The sequence below is a fragment of the Polypterus senegalus genome, chromosome 14 (assembly GCF_016835505.1).
Source record: "Polypterus senegalus isolate Bchr_013 chromosome 14, ASM1683550v1, whole genome shotgun sequence".
Lineage (NCBI taxonomy): Eukaryota > Metazoa > Chordata > Cladistia > Polypteriformes > Polypteridae > Polypterus > Polypterus senegalus.
In genome coordinates, this window is record NC_053167.1 from 18281726 (window position 1) to 18305019 (window position 23294).

A 23294-nucleotide genomic window follows, 5' to 3' on the forward strand; every position below is an offset into this window, starting at 1 on the left:
CTTGATCTGATGAATGGGGATCTGGTCTGGATGCCATGCAGGCTGCTCCCTATGATTCTGGACCCACAATGATCTTTCGATGTCAACGGTCATCAGCACAATTGAGTTGTTATCAACAGGGACCCATGATCCCTTGGACTGGAGCTTGGGTATTTTGTATGTGGTTGACGGCCTGGTCCATGACTTGATTCCCACACTGGTTTGGCTTGTTTCCCCCTTGGAGTCTGACAAGTCGTTCATTTGCAGACCTATATTACTGGAGCTATATTAAAGAAGAATTTCAGCGAATGTGAAGCGGAGGCAAGAAAAAACACACTTTTTGTTGGCTTAAGCAGTGGTATAAGCAACAAAGGAAACTAATGGAGTAATAAAGTGCGGTGGAGACACTCAAAAGTTCAACTTCAGAAAGTCACATAGTTCCCAAAGTAAAAAAGAAGTGGTCAAATATCAAAGTCAGCCTGAAAAGATGAGTCGCAGCCTACCATCTGTTTATTTTTTTTCAGACAATATTACAAAAGCTGAACCGCATGCCATATACCTCTTCAGGTATATGCAAGCCATGATTATGCTTGCTTATACAAGTTGGCACAATGTGACACACTTTCGGCTGAGACCACAACTGATAGATTCTCTGCTCTTTTACCTAGCATCCTTAAAAGGACTGCTTGCCTTTTGCCACACTAGATTGATTTAGAAGCCAGTCATCATCATACAGTATATAAATATGTTCTCTCTTCTAATTCTTTCATTTGTGAAGCCTTCTAACAACACTAAAGCAGCTATGGTAGCTGAAATAGTTTGGCCATTCTGTCCACCATTATTTTATTACAGAATGATTACATTCAAGTGAATTAAATTTGTAAATGACATGCAATTAAATTCGGTGCATTTGTTAAATTGAGCTTCATAAAAAAGAATGAGACACCACACAGAAACAGTAGCACTGCTTTGACGTTGGGTGCTGCCTATTTGCAAAACTGAGCAGAAACTTGTGTACTCATGGTGTGAGGCTCCCATGAAAATATGAGTAGCTTTACGCAAAGTTTAGTTTTTATGAATCTCAAAGTGAATGTGGAAACAGGTGTATGCACCATTTATGCATGAGGCTCCTGATGCTATGAAAAACCAGGGAAAGACAGTTGACAAAGAAAGACAGAGCTCGGGTGGCAGGAAGATAAACTGGATGATGGTGCCAGGTTGCAGATAGGCAACCACATAATGTTTCCGAGCTAAGTTATGTATATTGCTATTAAAAGAGCAGCTAAGGAGCTAGAAAAACAGTGTGGTAGTGGAAATAGTGACAACCTATCACTGTATTAGATGAAAAGAAAACAAGTGCAGCGATACGAATAAAACTAAGAAGGTCAGATATGCTTGAAGGTTAATATGGAAGATAGACACTGGAGCCTAGAATCTTTGGAAGTGAATTAAGTATCAGAAAAAATAGGAAATCAAGAAAGTATCTTTTATTTGAATATTCTAAGCAGGTGTAATAAAATAATGAAAATCTACATCAATTGGACAGTTTATTAGCCCTGCAAAATTACTGTAAAATTTAGCCTCTTCACAGGCCTCTCTGACTTAACCAAGAACACTTTTCATGAGTCAAATTAATCCAGCATGAAAAAGTAGAATTTTACCAAGAGTGTATATCTCTAGATTGGCAAAGATTCAACCCATTCTAAAAACAGATATAGAAAAGGTGCAAGCAGCTCAGGTCCACTGTTATGATCGTGGCACGTCTCTATGGGAGATACAGCCTGGAGATAGGGTCATGACTCGTTCCCACCTCCCGATTCAAATTACTGGCCCATTGGCAAGGACCATACAAAGTTAAGGAGAGAAAGGGGCTTGTTGATTATTTGGTAAAACAACCAAATCATTGGCTGAGCAAATGGGTATATCATGTGAAACTGCTGAAACCATGGAAGGATACGGAACCTTACCCTTCCTCCAGACAGCCCCGTTCCCACTTTGCTCAGAAAGTAAACTTTAACTTCGGCCCATATTTGGCCGCACTACTGGAATCAGTTATCCTGTCTGTCCTAGAAGTGGTGAGCGAGAAACCTGGATGGACCTCCCTGATTGTGCATGACATCATCACCAACAATCACCTTTTCTCCCTCCTTCATTCATTTGTGCCCAGATAATGTTCTTCTTGTCCACTTGAGGAGCATATGCACAAATTACATTAACAACAGTCTAACCGAGGGCCATCTTAACACTCATCACCATATCACTGTACAACAACCTAAGGCCCCCTCCCAATTATCTTGCGTTATTCCCCTTCCATTTAGTTTCCTGCACACATAACACTCCAGCTTTCCTCCTTTACAACAAATCTGACAACTCTTTTCCCTTCCGAGTCATTGTCCCAATATTCAGTGTCCTCACTTTAACTTTAACTTACTATTTTCTTTCCCCTCCACTGTCTTCTTATTCTCCATCTTCTGGACTTCTTTAGCCACTCCTATCCTTGGCCCAGTAACCCTAATTCCCTTTCCAAAGGGGTCTAGTGAATCCCTTGGGATATTGTCTATGGGGTATGCAAAAGCATTTTAAAAACCTGATTGGACTGATTCCATTATTAAGATATTGGCTAAATTTTTACAGCTGGATACCCTTTCTGACGCTAATAATCTCTAGTTATCAGGGCTTGGGACTGGCACCAAGTTGGGTTGGTTGGCGAGATTCTTGTCTTGAATTCTTAAATACAATTAAAAGGCTAAACAATTGTTTGACTCCAGATATTTTATAAAGAAAAGCCAGAAATTGGAAGTTATTTCAACTCAAATGTATTATATTTTTGCACATTTAAGATAATTGTAGTTTGATAAATGTAGTCGAATTTTTAATTAAATCTGTCTGTTATTTTTTTATTCGTAGTCTGTGGGAGTTTGTGTTTTAAAAGGCCCTCTTTGATGCAGATCATAAACTGTCTAATATTTCAAGTGCAAGCTAAAACATATTATTGTATATACTGTATCTGCATAAATGCAAATTAAATTTATGTGTAAATACAGTGCCTTCCACTATTATTGACACCCCTTGTAAAAATTATTAAGAAGGGTTAGAAAAAAATCACTGTTTGCTGAAGAACTGTCATCTTGCACTGAAAAAATGAGAAACATCTGACTGTTATATGATTCAAAGAAAAACAAAGCCCTCATCAAGAAATAAATATTTTTCACAAAAACACACACCAAAAATGTCCAGCATTTACACCACGATCATTTCTATATCTCAGCTTTTTTATCCCTTCAGGCAGGCATACAAATGACACTTAATAGGAAGTGGTGTCAAAATAAATACTTCTGCATCTGGCCCAAGTCAATACTTAACAGGCTTATTCAATAAAAAAAAAGAAAACTGCAAGGACTATTTAATAAACAGAGTTTTTAGAGTAAGTGGTCAGACAAGTGAGGCATTGAATATATCTTAGTGTTTGCTGCTGTAAAAGCAAACTCTCTAACAGTTTTTACCCATTGGACATAAAACTATGGTGTCAATTCCCATAGAGTCATCTGCTTGTCCTGTGGCCAATACTTCATTACACAGTCATTAGTACTACTAATCATTTTCAAGTTCCAGTTCAATGTTTAAAACACATGCTGGTTCAGTTACTTGTACTGTCTTATCATTACTAGCTCTTTGTGACAACTACAGGGGGATAACACTGCTCTCGGTGCCAGGTAAGGTACTTGCTAGAGTCATCCTCAATAGGAACCTTGATCACATGCTTGCCTACCATTGACTAGAGCAGTCTGGTTTTAAGCCAAAGATGTTACAATTGACCACATCCTGGCACTGAGGGTTATCATGGAGCTGAAACGCGAATATCAGCAGAGTTTCTTTGCAGCCTTTGTCTATTTTCATAAACCATTTCACTTAGTTGATTGAGCTTCCCTGTGGGACATCCTGAGAGGTTGCTACATCTCTTTAAAGTTGCTGGATATTATTCCCGTCATGTACACTGCTTCTTTGAGTACTGTGCAGAGTGAAGGCAGAACCTCTCTGTTTTTCCCATTATGTTTTTGCTCCTACTCTGTTCAATGTTTACATGGACTGAGTGTTGGGCAAAGTCATGGGGTCCAGCGGCAGTAGGGCATCTGTTGGTGCAGAAAGATTCACTGATCTTGACTTTGCTGATGATACTGTGATCTTCATGGAGTCAATAGCAGCTCTGTTCGGGGCTCTTGAGAGACTGAATGATAAGTCTTAGTGTCTGGGCTTGTGAGTGTCCTCGATAAAAAAAAACAATATCCAGGCCTTTAATGACCCCTTGGGAACAGCCATCGGCAGTGTGTCTGTCTTCAGACAGAATGTTGACCTTGTCAAGGGGTTTACTTATCTCAGCAATGACAGTCATGTCTCCGGTGACTCTTCCTATGAAGTCCGGACATGGATTGGGAGAGCATGGGGGATCATGAGGTGTGTGAGGAGGAAAGGGGTGTATGACACTCCCAATATCTTTAAAAAACAACAAAAGTCTGAGTCTTTAAAGTCCTGCTACTTCTTGTTTTGCTATATGGTTGTGAGACATGGACACTATCCAGTGACCTGAGATGAAGACTGGACTCCTTCGGTAGTGTGTCTCTTCAGATAATCCTTGGGTACTGCTATTTTGACTTTGTGTCAAACGAGCAGTTGCTCACAGAGTATCAAATTAGGCACATCACCTGCATTGTGGTGAGTGTCAGTTACAGCACTATGGCCATGTGGCGCAATTCCCCGGGACCCAAGCGGCTGGACCAGGCCAAGGGAATGCCCACATTACAGACACTCAGCTGTGGCAAATAGATGGTCATTTCCAGGGGATGGGACTGAACCACATGCCTGCCAAGGGAGTTGCCAACAAGGAGCTGTATCGACATGTGGTGAATGTGGCAATGTGCTGTACCAGTGCATGCTCTGCAACCTGACCTGTCCTTACCTGAAATTAAAGAGATTACAGTACATATTAAAAAGTAGAAGTTCACCACACCTGTTTTATACACATTTTGAAAGCCAAAGTATAGTTCTTCTGCATCTCCAAAAATGATTCACCCCAAATACACATGCAAATAATTAGTTACATTTGTCAAATTCTATTCACACTGTAATTGAGATTTTCCTCTGTGATAAAAAGGGGGCTATAGTATGGATGTCAGGAAGTAAGAAGAGAACAAGAGAACACAAAATGGGCAAGTTCCAGAGACATCATTTAAGACTTCAGGTACAGTACATGGTGAAATATATTTAAAAGAGGGCTCTCAGTAGACCATACATGACATTGCATTTTCATATATGTTAACTTGACTCAGATATAATTCATAATTACTGCCCATATTTTAAGCAACCAAGAATGAATGCAAAAATACCTGCTAAATGGACTTGCTTACCCTCAGTATTTAACTCATTTAAAAATAAACACAAATCAGCCAAACAATGCCTGAAAGAATATATCATGTTAAAGTAATGATATACAACCAGTCGCACTGCTGCACTTTTTACTACTAAGGGACCCTCTGTAGACAGCACTAGAGCCATAATCTGGTTTTATTGTTGCCTCCTTCATTTTGGCAAAGAGCAAGATAAATAAAAAGCTGTAAAATGCTGGGCTTTTGAAACTTTATGTCATTCAAATTGCTTCGCATTTTCTTACTACATGAGAATTAAGTTAGAGTTGTGCATTTTAAAGCAAGCCGTTTTTCTTGAAAAGGTTTAATTACGTTGGTAGAAGAAGGCACAGCCTGTTGGAAGTTAACAACGTCCGTCGAGATGTTCAATTTAACTGTCTTTGGTTTAATTTTCTTCAGGGAACCTCAAACACTCGAAGAAATAGTTATCCGTATCCTTAAAATGAATTAAGGCTCGCTATTGGCCGCGAATTCTAAATGTACATATTTACATTTTCAGAAAGAAAGAAAGTCACCATGATGTGAAATTTTAAAGAAAAGCAGATCATGGGAAAATCTTTTTTATTTTTTCTGACTCACGCCGACTCTAAGAGGACTCAGGAGTTTTAAAAAATCGATAGATGGGTTGAAAATTTTAAACTGTCTCAAAAAATAAATGTCAAAACGGACATTAACTTTGAAGAAACGCACTGTACGCCTTTCTGTGAAACATTTTGAATTCAAAGTTTAACAAACGACACAGGAAGACTTTACTTGACGTGCTCTGCCACATAAAACTAATTGAGTTAATAATTTCAAGCAGGTGACAACAATTCTTTTTAATTACATAAAAGATTGCTCATTAAAATATACGGTTACATTTAAGACTGCGATTCTAAACGTATGTTTTGCACAGGGTCAAAAGTTATGTGTATTTATCTATTTAGAATATAATAAAACAATATATTTACAGATAAAAAACTTCATTTTAAAAGGTGTACCTGTAATTTTCATCCACAATAATATATAAACTGACTTCTAACGTAATTTGGTTTGTTCTGGATTTCTATAGAGTGACCTTTGAGATAACATATTGTATGTATAAGACGCCTAATATAATTGGTTAAGTGCGGGTTCCACTTTATGCCGAGGTTTTTTTGGAGGGCGCGTATTTTACAGAAAAAGTCAGTCTGAGCACCGATGGAATTTATTTTATATGTAAAATACACGCGATTATTTGAGCAATAAAGCATTCTGCACCTGATTTGCACCTGTGTTGTCTTGAAATATAAGTAGACGGGGACAAAGAATATGTTAAGTAGGTCCATAAAAGTCACAAATTGTAATTAATTTAATTATTACTCTTAATTGCCAAGCAATATACTATAGATGCTGGCATTTGTCTTTTGTTTAACAGCCATAAACATGACAAGAGCATCATAAAATCGTTCAATATACAGGGCTATGACATTACCACGATATTAAACAACAGAAGTAATGTAATTTTAAGTTACAAATCCATAAAGGGATATGGCATCGTGTAAGAATAAATGGAAGTAAAAAAAAGGATCATAAGAGCAAATATTTGATATAATCGTAACTAACACGTAGTATCACACCGCATATAAAATAGAACGATTCTGGCAGAAACGTGCTGCAATTACTTTTGGGATTGTCACTCGCCAATCTGCAGACCGATCCCATACATTTATTGTAGACATGAATTAAACTATGCCCATTAAACATTTTATGTCGATCTGAGAGATTAGAATAGACTTATTTTTCTTGCTGTAACGCGATATGGACGATTTTATGTAGTATGGCAAATGATGAGCTTTGAAAACGTCAGTTTTTGGGAAATGGGAAGCAAAACTTGCCGGTTTGCCTCACTTTTGTGAACGAGTATCTCACGCTGATTCGACGAATCTTCCCCCAACTACAAATTAAGGACCCAGTTAAACTACAACTCCCATGAGCGCATGGTCTGGGGTGGGGGTGTGGGTGGGTGTGTTTAGGCCCCACCTCTTCGTCGTACGCCCTCCCTCTCCATATGAACCTCTTCTCATCAATGGAGTTGATTTGAATAATCTGCAAGCACTTGGACTCGGGCCAATCAGCTGTCAGGGGCCCATGATAAATCGCAAAGCATTATTGATAATCATAATTATTCTGACATGCGCATTTCTACTTGAAGGACTAATTTTCCAACTCTAAGAATTTGTTGTAAAGAGGAAAATATTGTTACTATATTGCTCTCGATGCTTGCACCATGTCGAGACGCAAGCAAGCTAAGCCGCAGTACCTGGGCTCAGACGGGCGCAGCCTGGAGGAACACGGTGAGTGCCGCCACGCGAGCCGCATCACTAGCAACTTTAGTAAAGCTCTCGATTGCAATTGTTTGGTGTGTGAGGGTTTTTTCCTCCACTTAACGATGGACTTTGGTCTGAATAGTTGTTAATTTATTTCGTTCAAAATAACGATTATTTTCGCCGCAATGAAATTTACTACATGCGTGGATTAGAACATCTCCGAAGAGCAGATTAATCGATGCGGATCTGAGAAAACCGCACAAGCTACAAGTCGTAGCCGGAGACTCCTGTCTCCTCCTGCCAGAAGGTTGGTGACTAGTGATGTGAATAGAGAATATTTACTAATTTGTTGCACGCGACATCCTCGAAATTTTCACTTTTTATTCTTTTGTTATTGTTTGTTTTGGGTTAGCTTCCCACGGGTCGCTACCGCTGGTCCAGCTCCGCGTGCCGCTCCAACTTGAAGCGGACTAGGAAACGGCAAATTAGCTGAGAAGGAGGGACGCGGTGCCAAGTCAGAGGGCATCCAAGTCTCGCTCCGCTCATTCCCAGATGTTTGCTGCGTGCGTCTGGGGCGAAAGGAAGCGACGAGGTCGCGGCCGCTCCGGACTCTGGCTGCAGCCTGACCTCCAGCCATCTTTGATTTTTTTTTCTTTCAGATTACAATAAATCAGCGGTCAGCAGCGGCCTATGGGAGGTCGAACGTGTTATCTGGGTGAACAAGCAGTATGGGCACCCTTGTTTGTTCGGGAAAGTTATTTTAATCTGCTGTAGTAAACAAACGCCTGAATACCAAATGCTGTATTTTTCGGTAATTCTATAAATTACCGGTATTCTAACAAAAGTGTATGTGACATCAATATAATATATCGGTGTGTTCATGAGAACGTATAGGCGTAATTGGATGAATTCTGTAACTTTGTAGTAAATACTGACGTTTTTATTAAGTTTATGAAAGTTGCAAATTTTATCGTTTTATTATGCATCAGTAATTTGCTAAAAAATCTCGAACGTACCGATTTTATCCTAAAGCTGTTTTATCCATTTAAAAATGTTTTGTTTGTTACTAACCGTTTTATGCTGCGTGTTTGTATAAATAAAGCACCATGTGTTTTTACAGGGTGAACTTTTTTTTTTATTTATTTATATATATATATATATATATATATAATATTCTTGCCTCGACCTAAATAGCTGATGTAAGTTGGCTTTTTTATAGTAAACTGAAACATTCAAGTTTCACTTGCTGTACATTTAGTTTGCCTGTATTGACAACTTTTTTTTTTACTTTGTACTTTCCTTGAATAAACGTGGCGGCCATCAGATGCGACTCCTTGTGAGCAAACTGACCAGAAGGTTATAAATCCTTAGTTTAATGCATGACTGTGTTTCCTTTTGTGCCTGTGGGGGATGGAATCTGTTTCATCTGGAGGTCGAGCAGAACTTTATAAGCGCATGCACGCCCCCTTTCTTTATTGTTGATGCATAACTGGACACCCTTCGCGTGTGCGTTTATTTATTTATTTATTTTTGCTACCTGAATACATTCACATATGTGCCATATGGATCAGTATCGATGAAACGTCTCGGGCGTTCATTTGAAGAATGAGGATTAATAACCTGTAATTATCTTAACCTATTTAATATCTTTGTTTGCATTATGGCAAGCTGACCTGTTTCAGAGGAGCGAGCTCCAATTTGCGCGTTGCGATGTTAGCTATTGGCGTCCCAGTACAGTACCTGGCTTGAATATTGCGCCACCGTTTTGGATGCTTTGGGCGCCATCTGCTGTTCATAATTAGTTTTGCACAGATATATTTGCGTTTTCTTAAGTAATTACCGCTTGTTGCAAATAAAATGGTACATTACTTTTTAAAAATTAAACGAAACCGATCTTCCAATTTGTTAGTAGTTAACGTTGTTTTCTTTTTGGTGGTGTACCGCATAATATTGCTCAATAACATAACTTGTTGCTATAAGGATTAGTTGGATTGTGTTAATCAACGCATTTGGTAAAAACTTGTCTATAGAGGTTGGGCATTTTGTCCTCCATTGTCACACCCCAGAAAACAATGTCTTTAACCTTTCAGACTAGCAATTGAAAAATACAACAGTTTGTCAGGAATGCAAACAGGTGGCCATTAGTCCATACCATCCATATGAATGAATCTGTTTGTATCACAATGGGGCCGTTAAAGTATCCATTTGCATTTACTTGATGCATAATAAATATCAATACAGCCACTCTTCCTTGTAATCTCCCAGAGCAGCAAACCTGAACTGCACTAAACCCTCAGTAGTTTATTTAACTTGCAAACTTTGCAATAACAAAAATTGGTTTAAATCAGCTTTGTTTACAGCATAGAGAATGGAGCCAGCATATTGCACTGTATTGGGTACATGGAAATGACTAGAGACCCCTTCAACAATAACCTTATAAAGTGGGTGACATTTGTTTTAGTCTACCTTGTATTCAACTAATTTGCTAAATGTGAGTGACTGATGTGTAGCTGGAAGTGTTTTTTATAATGGAGACGTGAATTGAATTTAGTATGGTAACAGTATTCTGCATTTGAAGCTACTGTAGGCCTGCCCAGTTCTGTCTGCCCCACCCCCATTCATGTCTTAAACCAATCACATTGTAGCAAAGCACTAATGCTAAGCTTTGGTGCCTTGCAAGGCAAATGCTAGGCTCAGAGTTAGGGTGCTGACCTTTGACAACTAATGTCTTTGGTCATAATGCCTCCCCACCTGCCTTAAAAATACTTGCACTGTTGAATCCTGGTTTTTAGTTATTTACCATTTTAACATATTGATGATAATTGGTTGTTTTCAAGTATCGGTGTCTTGGTAATTCTGTAGCATTGGTAAATGACTTGTGTGTCTGCTGCAAAGCTTTGTTCATAAAATATAGCTGCTTAATTTGCTGGATAAATTTTGCTGTTCTGCAAAACCATCTTAAGGATTATACCTGTGGTTCAATGCATACTTGTATTTGGTCAGGTAAGCTAAGCCATTTTCAAATATTTTTGTAACTTCATTTACTTTGAAGAGTTCATTTTTAGATTTGTGTTGTCAAAGTTTATCAATTGTGTCTGTAACAGCATTTCTTTATCAGCATTATAGCAACTTGGCTTCCTACAAGCATGCATGAAATGTACAACTTAGTGTGCCTGAAATGAAAAGTTGTTTGACTTTTATCCTCTTAAGTATTTTTGTTTATGCATTTATAATTTTAGATTCCGTATTCGGACAGGTGAATTTGTAACCCTTATTTCTAAGGTTTAGCACTGTGATTCAAGGGGATATTCAAGACCATTTGGTAAGGGAAAAGAACATTGTCTTTGATATGTAGTACATGAGTGCCCTCCTGTGTTCTTATTGGTCACAGCTGGCTTTCCATACATTACAAATGCTTCTTTAAGCCAGAAGTCTATATGGTACTGCAAGTTCATTATCCAAAAGGAATGATGGGGTAAATTGTTGGAAAATGAAAGTCTGATATGGAGTATTCATGGCTTTACATGAGAAAACAAAGTTTAAAGTGTTTGAGTTTAAAGTTGGGGGGTTAATGGTGGAGTAATTTGGATCCCAAGTATATAAACTTTCCCTTGGCTTAGAATATTTTTGGAATCTCATTACATTTCCTTCTTGCTTGTGGCCTTGTAAAGGCCAATAAGTGTTTCTATAGAGGCTTTAAAGTTATAATTGCTTATGTTCCTGTGTATACATTGTTTAATTTGTTGGCATATGTTTGGGTATCATTTCATAGGTCACTGTGATCTGCATGTACAGTATGTTTGGCTTTGTTAGAGTTGGTGGTTACTGTAATGCACTTTTGAGCTTGGCTTTTTATCCACCCCCCACCCCTTCCCCATTTTTATTGGTTGTTCAAAGCTATTAAAGAACATTCCTGGAATTCTAAATTTAGAGGAGGGGGTGAAAGCAAACAAAGACTTATCAAGAGGTTAATTTGTTAAATGTGCAGGGTGGGAGTGCTTCGGCTCATCTACAGCCATTAAGTACCAGAGGGCTTATTTATCTTTTGAATGTGGAGTTATTTGTAATTTGGGGGTGGGTTGACTTGTTGCACAGAATTTAAGTTTAGTGGTCTATGGCTTTACCTTGTGGGAGTGAAGTAATGGACTGTAAAAATCTGGTGTGTGGTGTTTGGGGGTTTATAAAATCCCAAAGGTAAATTTTCTAGATTACAAAGCATGTATTCTTGGGCTGATATCTTAAACCCGCCACCACAAACCTTTATAAAACCAGTTACAACAGTGACTATATTTGTGGGTAATTCATTTATGCGTGATGCTGCAGGCTATAGTCCCTGCCAAACCAGACTAGATCAAATTGATTTGATCCCTTTTTTTGGTGTTGCTTTTGTGGTGTGTGAATGTGTTACCACCCATGAATACTTTGATGTCAAGTTAGACTTTTGAAAAGGTAAATTTTGAGAGAGGTTTTGTCTTTTCCAACTGGGCATCTGTTTAGTTGGCTGCATGCTTTTATGAAAATTTAATTTCAGAAAGGCCATACTTTGGGCTTTTTTTTATATAATGGCTGTTTTGAATTTTAATACTATTGTAAATTTTAATCTCCAAGTAATATTTGGTTAGTGTAAAACTGTCGGACTCAATGAAGATCACCATATAATGTCTTATGAAAGAATGAATGTTTGTAAAATCACTTTGCCAAGATATTGATCAATTCCAGCTACTATTCTGTGTTTTTTTTTTTTTTAATGGATAAGTCATATGATTGTCTCATAACCATTACCTTTTAGATGGTAAATCATAGGCATCTTGTACGTGAAATTAAGATTAATTGAACTATATTGAGGTTGGATCATAAAGAAAATTTGATGAAACCTTCAGCCTAAACTGCATTTCAAATGTGGTCTCCAACCCAAGAAGAGATTTTTGGCTTGGGGAGGAGCTATTTATCCTTAATTTTCTGTTCTTGTGTAGGAATAGTTGCCTATGACATGTACGGGCTTTTTGCTTATTGCATTAAATACATGGACTTTTTTGGAATGTGTTTTTAGGTATTACCTTAAATTTTTGTGCTTTTTCTCCACCAAAAAATGCCCCACACTAACTGGCTTTTCTTTCTTGTTTGTGTGTGTTTCCACCATACCTTTTTAGAGGCTGATGATAAATGCCAGATAACGGAAGATGGAAATGCCGAAAAAAGAATTCGGATGGATGAGACAAGTGTTTGTGATAAATGCTGTGCAGAGTTTTTCGATAGAAATGAATTCTTGGATCATAAAAGGACATGTGATAAAAATCAACCAGTGTTAATAATGAAAGATGGTGAGGGAAGTGTTGTGCCTCATAACTTTTCACAGGGGTCTCCTCCTAGCTTTACCAGTAACCCTGTGGAAGGCCCATCTGCTAGCAACGTGCAGCCAAAGATCAAATTGGCCTCACCAGGAGAGAAACTTGAGGCATCCCAAAATCAAGAAGGTCGTACAGTTGAGACTTCAATGGCTAATATAAGTTTGCAAAATTCTAAAATGCAAAACACTAATGTGACATTAGAGACTTTGTCTGGCACTAAAGTGGCAGTAACTCAGCATTCCTCCAGTAACCAAGCATCTCCCCCTCTTGTTAATTTAAATGCAATTCCTATGATTTTGGAGCAGTTGGTCTGTCTGCAGCAGCAGCAACTTCAGCAGATCCAACTGACAGAGCAGATTCGTATTCAAGTGGCAATGATGGCTCCTCATGACCTTCATCCTTCCATTGCTGCTGCTGCTGACCCACTGAAAGCTTTGGGTGCTCATTTATCACAGCAGCTTTCTGCTGCTGCTGCTTTAATTGGGCAAAAAACAAGCACTCAAAGTGTTTCTTTAGAGGCCTTGAAACAGGCAAAACTACCTCATACAAACTTTGGAAATCCTGGGAATCTTGTAGGGACTGCAGGATATCTATCTACCAAGACTGAGCTTCCAAAGGTTCTCCCAAATCTAGCACCTCGACTTCCAAATCTTCTACCTCAGACCCCTGCTTCTATTGCATTTCAGAATCCATTTTCTCCACTTTCAGCTAGCCTGGATCATTTGAAAAAGGGGAAAGGAAAACCACCTAATATAACTGTTGAAAGTAAAATGGAGGAGCCACTGTTTAAGCATAAGTGCAAGTTCTGCGGTAAAGTGTTTGGCAATGACAGTGCGCTTCAGATTCATCTTCGCTCTCACACTGGAGAGAGACCATATAAATGCAATATTTGTGGAAACAGATTTACAACCAAAGGAAACCTGAAGGTGCATTTCCAGAGGCATAAAGAAAAATACCCCCATATTCGGATGAATCCCTGTCCAGTTCCAGAACATCTAGACAATGTCCCCACAAGTACTGGAATTCCCTATGGAATGTCTGTGCCACCTGATGAGGGTAATTTTGTGGATAGTAAACCAGTTTTATCAACAGTGCCGACTGATTCTGGATTTCATCCACCCATGGTGCATGGCCTTAAAATAACTTCAGATGCTGCACTTGGACCTGAAGGATCTTCTCAAAGACCTCCCTCTTCAGGAAGTGAAGGAGCATCTATATCATCCAGCATGTTCAGTCAGGATCTGGGATTAGACCATGGGCTGGAATCCCCTGAAGGCCTTGGTCTTAATGCTGTAAGTGGGGGAATAAACCCAGAGCAAGGATCCGAAACATCAAAACTTCAGCAAATGGTAGAAAGCCTGGAGAAGAAGACTGATGATCCAAATGAATGTGTAATCTGTCATAGAGTGCTAAGCTGCCAGAGCTCACTGAAAATGCATTACCGTACACACACTGGGGAGCGGCCATATAAATGTAAAATATGTGGAAGAGCTTTCTCAACTAAGGGTAACTTGAAGGCACACTACAGTGTCCACCGAGCAAACACCCCACTGAAAATGCAACATTCTTGTCCAATCTGCCAAAAGAAATTCACTAATGCAGTTGTTCTACAGCAGCACATTCGGATGCACATGGGTGGGCAAATCCCAAATACTCCATTGCCAGAAGGCTTGTATGACAGTCCTGATGTTGACTCTTCCATATTGGATGATAAAAAGCTCCACAGTTTTGTGGAGAACCTAAATGACATGGAGATGTCTGAGGAATCTCTTGAAGCACAAAATGACTCCTCAAAACCTCAACCACTGCAACCCCTGTCTCAAAAATTGCAGTCTCCTTCACCCCTGCCAATGTTTTCTGGCTTGTCTGCTTTAGAAAATCAAATGAAAAGCATCAACTCTGCTTTGAGTCTGCAGAGACAAGGGAGTATTCGATCTGAAAGTGATGGTACCACAAATGATTCCTCTCCTGTCCCAGGTGATGCAGAGTACCAAAATGGCAGAAGCCCTAGTATTTCTGATTCTGCATCCTTTAATTCATCTCCATCTCCTAGCCAAGCTGGAAGTACCCAGGCTAAATCTCCAGAGTCCACCCATGCAGAAGAGGGTTCTAGGGTAGCTGTTCAAACACAGTCTGACACTGGTGATGCAGAACATAATGGAGCTTTAGATTTGACCTCTGGAAACTTCATACCAAAAGCAATTAAGGAGGAACCAGGGCTGAATTTCTCAAATGGAGAATACAGTAAGTGATGAGTGTGCATATGTTCAGCTTTTTATCAGCTTCATCCAATTAACTTATTCTGTACTTGACCTAGCCCTATGTACCATATTGTAATAATGCATTGATATGCAGTTTAATAAAACTTGTTTTATTTATAACTATTGTCTAGTTTCCATCCTCTTAGCTTAGGATGTGATGATTGGAAACTGAAGACTTCAAGTGTCTGAAGTTTATCAGGCAGTGAAAATCCTCTATTTTTGCTTTGGAGCTTGGCACCTGCACACTACTGGTGTGTTCATGTGGCCCTCAATAAGTTATGAGGCTGATATTTAGGGGGTGTGTTGTGTGTGTGTTTTTGGCACTTGATGACCAAATTCCAAACTCTGCCCTTGTTATGGGGGGTGTGGGTTAATCATTCAGAAGTTTATTTAAAACTTGCTTGGAAGCAGTTTGATCATGTGTACAAAACTGAGCTTCAAACTTAAGTGCTGTTTTTTTTTTTTTTGTTTTTTTTTTACTTTTAGGTGCAACTCACATTCCAACCTTTGTAAGAGTCCCTCCAAGTCTAGTCAAGTTGGAATTGCAGATCCCAGCTGAACGACCCCTGGGCTCCCATGGTTCATTTATTCAGCAACCGCTTCCTCCAGGAGTGCAGGTGAACATACCAGTACTGCCTCGCCGTTCAGCCAAACAGCATATCTGTAATACCTGTGGAAAAAACTTTTCCTCTGCAAGTGCTCTGCAAATTCATGAGCGTACACACACTGGAGAAAAACCATTCGCTTGCACTATTTGTGGAAGGGCATTTACTACCAAAGGAAACCTCAAGGTATTGCTAATAATATGCTGCTTGTTCCCGCCTAAATTCTTTAATCTGAAACTGGCCTGAAATGGTCCATGGGTTATTTTTATTCTTTTGTCCCTGGGTAATTTTTAGACATTTTTTAAAGCCTAGTCAAACTGCTTTGTGGATTGAACTAAATCCACTTGGGGAACTGTGTAGATGCTGCCCATATACCAAGGAGTTGTATTTGGATATACCTACATGGGTTTTTTTTTTAGGTCGTCAATAAGGCACGAGTTGCATGTTGGACAATGCAGTGTTGCCATTGTATAAACAAATATTTTTAGAGCAAATCTTGGAAGGGTATTTATGTACAAAACCATTCTTGGGCTGTTTTTGAGCCTAGCCAAAGTTAACTAGGGTATGCTGTCCCTTTCCCATGAATTGTTTGGCAGGATTGATTAATCCATCCTTTTAAAGCAGCTTCAGGCCATTTTAAATATTTGAGGTGGGGTGGAGGTAGCATCACAGTAACTCGTTAGGATATTTTCTTCATTCCGTAACTCTCAAGTAGATGCGATGGGAGGAAATGCTTTTTCATTTAACATAGGCAGCATCACCACTGACTTAAAGATGACTGAATAATAATGGGCAAGTTTTACATGTGGAATTTATAGCCATGGGCAAAACAAGCATTAATGGAGCACTGGTACAATGATGTAATATGCATTTTCCTATTCCATCTATACCAGTAGAGAATGGATTGAGGTTTATATAGAATGTTCTTCCCACATTGATGCAAAGTGAAGGCGTGTGGTTTTTTTTTGTGTTTTTCTTAAACTGCAATTACATGACCATCAGTAGTTCAGACACTTGCATTGGTGGCAGTGCCACCAGTGTCTCTTGTTTTCAACCAGTGCAGGTTTCATGTGCTCTTCTCAAAGCACACACATAGGGAGAAACAGAGGTAAGCAGTGTTACTGAGATAGAGATTGCTTTCCATTACTGCTACCAACTGATGAAATTTTTTGGCTCCTTTCCCTATCACTTAAGTACAAGACACAAGTATGAGAAAAATAAAGTAGAAACATTCCATGTGTAATGGTTTAGAGCACTGAAGCCAAAGTTTGTTCAGAACAAACTTGACTCAACACTGAATAATTTTAACTATAATGCTTAATGTACTTGTCCATAAGTGCACAATTTCATTTTTTGCAAAATGTTCCAGTATTCTATTTCATTTTAATGTGAAATCTCAAAAATACTAAAGGAAACAATATGGTGTTAACCATTCGAATGTCAACCCTTGGTAGGCCATATTTCAAGGAATAAAAACCTGCTATTTCATCCTTATTCCTTTCGAAGCATGCTATATTAAAATATTCTAAATCCAAATGGTCATGAAGGAAATTTATAGGCCATATTACGCAGCCTTGCATATTTACAATATTTAATTTCTGAATTTAATATAGTAATCCCCTTTTCATAACATTTCTAACCCCCTCCCACCTCTGGAATTTAAGCCACATTGGGTGGGGGTCAAATTTTGCTTTGATAAATCTCACTTGACTGTATGGAATGTTCATTTTCTAATTAAAATCAATAAAATGTCCTCCATAGAACTGCTTTCTACAGTTCCTAAAATAGAATTGCTAAACATTGTTTTGTCTTTTGTAGGTACATGTTGGAACCCACATGTGGAATAACTCTGCTAGACGTGGTAGGAGACTGTCTCTTGATAACTCTATTCCAGTGCTTGGAAATGAACCAAAGATTATGACAGAAATTGTTCCCACATCCAAAGAGATGGTGCCAATTAATCTTGATCCATCTGTTTGGAATCAGTATGCTGCAGTCTTTACCAATGGTCTGGCAATGAAGACCAATGAAATCTCTGTTATCCAAAATGGTGGTATCCCACTTCCTGGAAGCCTAGCAGGAGGTCCGTTAATCGGGTCTAATGGTGGAATGGCCAAAATAGATGGATCACAGCCTGGCATTGCTGCCTCAGTGGCTGAAATTGAGAAAACTGGAGTTGAGAATGTACCAAAGCACCAATTCCCACACTTCCTGGAGGAGAGCAAGATTGCAGTGAATTAACTTGACTCCACTGAAATTCTTTGAGGGAAAAATTCTAAATTCTCCTTTAGTGTCCATTTGTTGAACCTATGGATTCTCCCTGTGAAATATACAAATGGATTTATTGTGGCTACATTTCTACTGAATTGCTGAATATTTGCTCGGGATGAGTACAATCACTTTCTGGTATGCTGTATCTTGGAAATAATGCAGGTCATTTTCAGTGACTTTCTTTTGTAACTTGATGTGTACAGGTTTGCATATCTAACTGTTAAACTGCCACAGTTCTTTGAACAGTTTACTTTTTTTCTCTAATAGAATTTGGAATAAACTACTGTAGAGTGAATATTTTGTATTTACTATTTGTACATTGAAATATGCGGGTAACTACGAATGTCTGTCATCCCTTTTGCACCCCCCTCCCCCCAACTCTGCCCCAGATGTTTGAATGTACATTATGAGCATGCATTGCTATATATTTGGGCTTAGCTGTCTAAATTGGTATACTTCAGTTTTAATATGGATTTTAGGATTGGCAGGTTAAACTGTCCATATTTGGTATAGGTGGCCTGATGTGCTCACCTTACTCATGACAGTAAGTGAAGGTTCTATGTGTTTACACTTAAATCATCTTGCAAGTATATTGGGTTTTATTGCTGACTCTTGACAACACTTTAAACTGTGTCTGCACTTTAACTGCTATATCTGACATCTGTGGGTTGTTGGGGGGTTTTGTTTGTGTTTTTGTTTTTTTTTCCTCCCCCAACACTGTTTGGAAAGCTTTAGGTTTGAAGTGTAGTGTGTAGTTTTTGTTGAGTTCTGAAACATTTTCTAAAACTAAGCTAGAGATCCCATGTGTAGCATTATAGATTTAATTTCTCTACTCTTGTTTGAGGATCTGTTAATTGGAATTTCAGTGTTTTTGTTTAGGTCTTCCTGCCCCTTACCCTAATATTTATAGCCCTGATCTATGTGTGATTTATTAATATTCCTACCTCCCTTTTGGATTTTCATCTTTTGTTTACATATTGAATGTATTACCGATCTGTTAAACTAGTTGTTTAAATAAAACTCTTGACATCCCATCTTCCTAATGAGAACATTTGCCTTTTATGAAGTTTCTACTCACTAAATTTTGTAGTTTAGAAATTATGTTCACATTCTGATGGATAGTTGTTACATAATCCTCCTTGTCTATGTATGCAAAGGGGTTTTTTTTTAAACCCTCTGATCTCTTTGAGTAAAAGGAGGATGGCCTTTTCTTTCTTCAAACTCCCACCCCTTGGTGATTCTCCAATTCAGATTCACTATCCAGCTTTCAATTCCCAGTACATAATTAGGTATTTTATATTTCTAAGTGCTTCCTGGTTATACCAATACAATGTTAGACTAATGAACAGCCAATTTTGCAATGGGCATATTGAAACTTCCACCCACTCTTCAGAAGATAAAGAAGTAGTAACATTTACTAGCATAAAACATGATAAAATAAAGATCAGGCATTATTCAGTAACCTACTCTTATATTTAAATATGAAGTTACATTTACTTCTGGGAATATGGCTTCTAGGGTGGGTGGATATAAAGCCATGGCTAGTATAAATTTAGTAATTTTTAAATGTGCAGGCTGCCTGAGCTGGTTTGAAGATGGTGCAGTCCTTAATGTATTGATTTGTCTCAAAAGTTAACTTGTATGTACATCTGTCCAAAATTTGAATTTTCACTTAAATCTCTAGACTTTAACTTGGCTTTATATCTTAGAGTACGTAAGATTTGTCAGTTTGTTTTGGATGGTATGGTAAGGTGGTAAAAAGACCTTGATGGCTGCAGCCTTTGGGTTTTTGTGTGTGCGTGTGTGGTGGGTTCCCCCCCTCCCCCTTTAGAAAACAGAAGTGCTAGTTTTTTAATTGAGAAATTTAGGAACATTTGCTATTTTGAGTTCTTAATTCTCTTGGTAATTTTCCTATTCAGGTTTAATGCCAGTCATAAAAAAAAAAATCATTTGCTTTACCACCCCCAATATAGCAATAATTTATGTATATTGTATGCAAAAAATGTAAAGTAAGATCTGTATTCCACTTATCTAGAAGATTTGATTATTTAATCTGCCATTTACACTTTGGCCAACATCTTTTTATCCATAATGACTTGCAACATTTTGCGATACAATTGGCTACATTTCTTTTTCTAGGTGGAGTACAGTAACTGACTTGCTAAGTGTCGCACAGTCCCAGTGGTGGGATTTTAAACCTGCAACCTCAGAGTTTGAAGTCCAAAGCCTTAAACACTGTACCACACTGCCTGCATTTATTCGTGTGCTTGCAAGCGATTCTGTTCCTGAAGTAGTTTCAGCCTTTTATCAGTCAGTGTCATTTGTTGAACAAAAACCAACAGCTACAGGGGTCCTCAAGGGCCGAAGTTGGAAACCACTGAATTACTTTTTCAACATTCCAGGTTTCAGAATGTTTGTTTAGTTTGTGCCAAAAGCATCAAGATTAAATGTGTGTATGTATGTAATCCATCATTTTGGCCAGTCTAATGTTCTGTGTCCAGCTGCTACCAGTGTATATATTTCTCTAGAATAAAACCAGATCCTCCTGCAGTACCCAAGATGTGAAACTTTTCAGTTATGTTTTTTTGGTTTTTTCCCTCTTAGCAGATGGTAATTGTTTGCACTTTTTATAAAAAAAAAAAAAATGAAAAATTTTTAAACCAAAGGATTTTAGTGCCTTATGAAAGTGTATACATTTGATAATCAAATAAGCTCCTGTTTGGAATTTCTGAGAGAGAAATCTGCACTATAGTGGACTCGTTCAGTTGTGCTGATCCATTGGTTTTCCCCCTCCAAGTATAGACTGACATCTGATTAAGACACTAGGTTGAGTGACAGCCTGAAGGAACAAGATTAGACTTTACACATCTTAACAGTACTAGGGCAATATTTTATATATAAAAAAAAAAAAACTTTTATATATAATACTATTGAATAGTTTGGATTTTCCATCAAACTGTTTGCATGTACAGTCTAACAATTTAATTTTCTGTGATTTTTATTAGGTCTTCCTTCATGAAAAGAAAAGCTAACTGATTGTTTTCAAAGTCTGCTTATATCGCCATAAGGTCATGTAAACCTCAAGCAAGGACCATGAACATCCTAGTTCAGGTTTGCAATCTTCCTGTCTTGCTGCTTAAGGTTGGAGAAGCATTCTGAAACTGGGTCACCTTGCAGTGGTGTGTGGTGGCTTTTTTTTTTTTTTTAAACTGAAATTTAAATGTGGCAGTTTGAGAAGTGCAACTACTGAAGTTTAGTGTCTGACAATTTTATGTACAGCATCTTGCAGCGAGCTCTATTCCACCGAGTTGTGCAAGTTTACGTAATGGGAATAGAATGGAAATACTTATGATTAGGATAATCTTTTTCAAAATTAGGTGATGTTAAAAGTGGTGTCACCCAGGGAACCGTGATGGAGCTGCTGCTTTTTTAATGTATATTTTATATAAATATTGTATATAAAACAACTTGCACAAGAATAAAGATTTAAGCTGATTAAGTTTCCAAAAGAAAACTAGGTGGAAAGGCTGGTAATAAAATTAGCATATTTGACACAGAGGGACTCTCTGGGTTTTTTTACAGGCTTGGTTGATGTAAGTAAATTTTAAATTATGACATGTTGGAAGTAAAAATGGAAGTAAAAAAAAAAAAAAGTTGGAAATAAAAATCTAAAATGTTAAATTTAAATGCCCACAGGAAGGTCTGAAATGTGAAATAAGGACTTGGGAATCATAGTTGATCCATCCCAATTCAGACAAGTGGACGGAAGCAATCAAAGCCGATAGGATGTTGTATCATTCCTGCAAAGAACTATGAACACTTGAAATTACCAAGTAATGTAAAGTCTTCAGAGCTTGAGTTAATTTTATTTTGTACAATCTAGATGATGGGTAGGGTGAACTTGTTGGGCAGAGTGGCATTTTTTGTTACAGCTTTTCTAGTGTTCTAACATCGTATTAAAGAAGTTGAAAAGTTTTATGTTTAGAGTGAAATGTCATCTAAGCAGTTCCTTATTGTTTCAATTTCATGGTTCTTGGAATAATGAGCATAAATTGGGATAATTCACAATGCATTTTGATATTTCACAGGTAATCTAAGAAATTTGTTTTCTACATTTCTTACTGTAGGCTTTTATGCATTTTTACATTTAATCCTGAAATGGGTGCAGTCATTTTATTCATCTAGTTTTATAAAACCAAACGACAGAAGAACTAGCCCCATATTAGTTGAATGTATAATAGGTTATTTATTAACTGCAGTGTGACTTTCTAATTTAGTGGGGGGTTTTTTTGTTTAAATATCTTCAGATGCAGCTGGGATGGTTCTGTCTTGGGTACACTAAGTGTTGACCCTGTATGTTTCTTTCAAACAATACACTTGTAAACTGAGAAGGTGTCTTGATCAATTTATTCTCCAAATACACCTCCTTGAATACTGATTTCAGTCTCCTGTAAATAGGTCCTGTGCTCAAAGTAGGCGATGCAATGGTGCAGTTGATCCAGCATCTATTGATTTTAGTCGCGTGCCTGCTTGCTTTGTGGGTTTTACTTTTGATATTCCAACTTTGCTGCCACAGCCCAAGGATGTTTTATGTTAATCAGAAACTCCACACTTTGGCCCCATATGAATGTGTGTATTGAGAACCTTTTAAATTGGTTTTGTAGGGCCGAGAATGTTCTACCTTTTTCAAATCGATGAAACGTGCAGGATCAAACATTAATGATCTACTCTTTTACGGTATTGAAAACGGCTGTAAGATAGCTAGCATGTTGCTGAAAAAGAGCCATTAGACATGGGAAGAAATTAATAATTTAGTAAATTTTATCTTGAGTAGCAGCTTGATGTAAACTGTCAAATATGTGAACCAGTTATCACTTAAATTGCAGTGACCTTGAACTATGCTGTTTAACTACTATATAGTTAACATGTTCAGAAATGCTTAAACCAGCATTATAGTAGGCAGGCACATTCATTAGCACTGCTGCTGCCACCTCGCACATCAAGCAGTCTGCATTTATTGCATTTAACAAGACCATCCTCAATTTTTGAATGCACTTAAAACTCTCAACTTAAACTAAATATCCAGTGTTTAAAGGAATACTCAAAGAATCAACCAACGGAT

General features: G+C 38.0%; 1 protein-coding gene across 3 annotated transcripts; it reads left to right on the plus strand.

Moving 5' to 3' along the window:
• The first annotated feature begins 7465 nt into the window (after positions 1 to 7465).
• sall4 (spalt-like transcription factor 4) lies at positions 7466 to 19221 on the plus strand. Of its 3 annotated transcripts, none has more exons than XM_039735460.1 (4): positions 7466 to 7714; positions 12838 to 15279; positions 15783 to 16087; positions 17720 to 19221. In XM_039735460.1, exons 1-4 carry the CDS (start codon positions 7648 to 7650, stop codon positions 18140 to 18142), a joined length of 3237 nt encoding a protein of 1078 aa, XP_039591394.1. In that variant the 5' UTR covers positions 7466 to 7647; the 3' UTR covers positions 18143 to 19221. The 3 variants fall into 3 exon arrangements, with proteins under 3 accessions (XP_039591394.1, XP_039591396.1, XP_039591395.1); XM_039735462.1 differs by having other exon boundaries at positions 15783 to 15913; XM_039735461.1 differs by lacking the exon at positions 7466 to 7714 and adding an exon at positions 10350 to 10690.
• The last annotated feature ends 4073 nt before the right edge of the window (positions 19222 to 23294 follow it).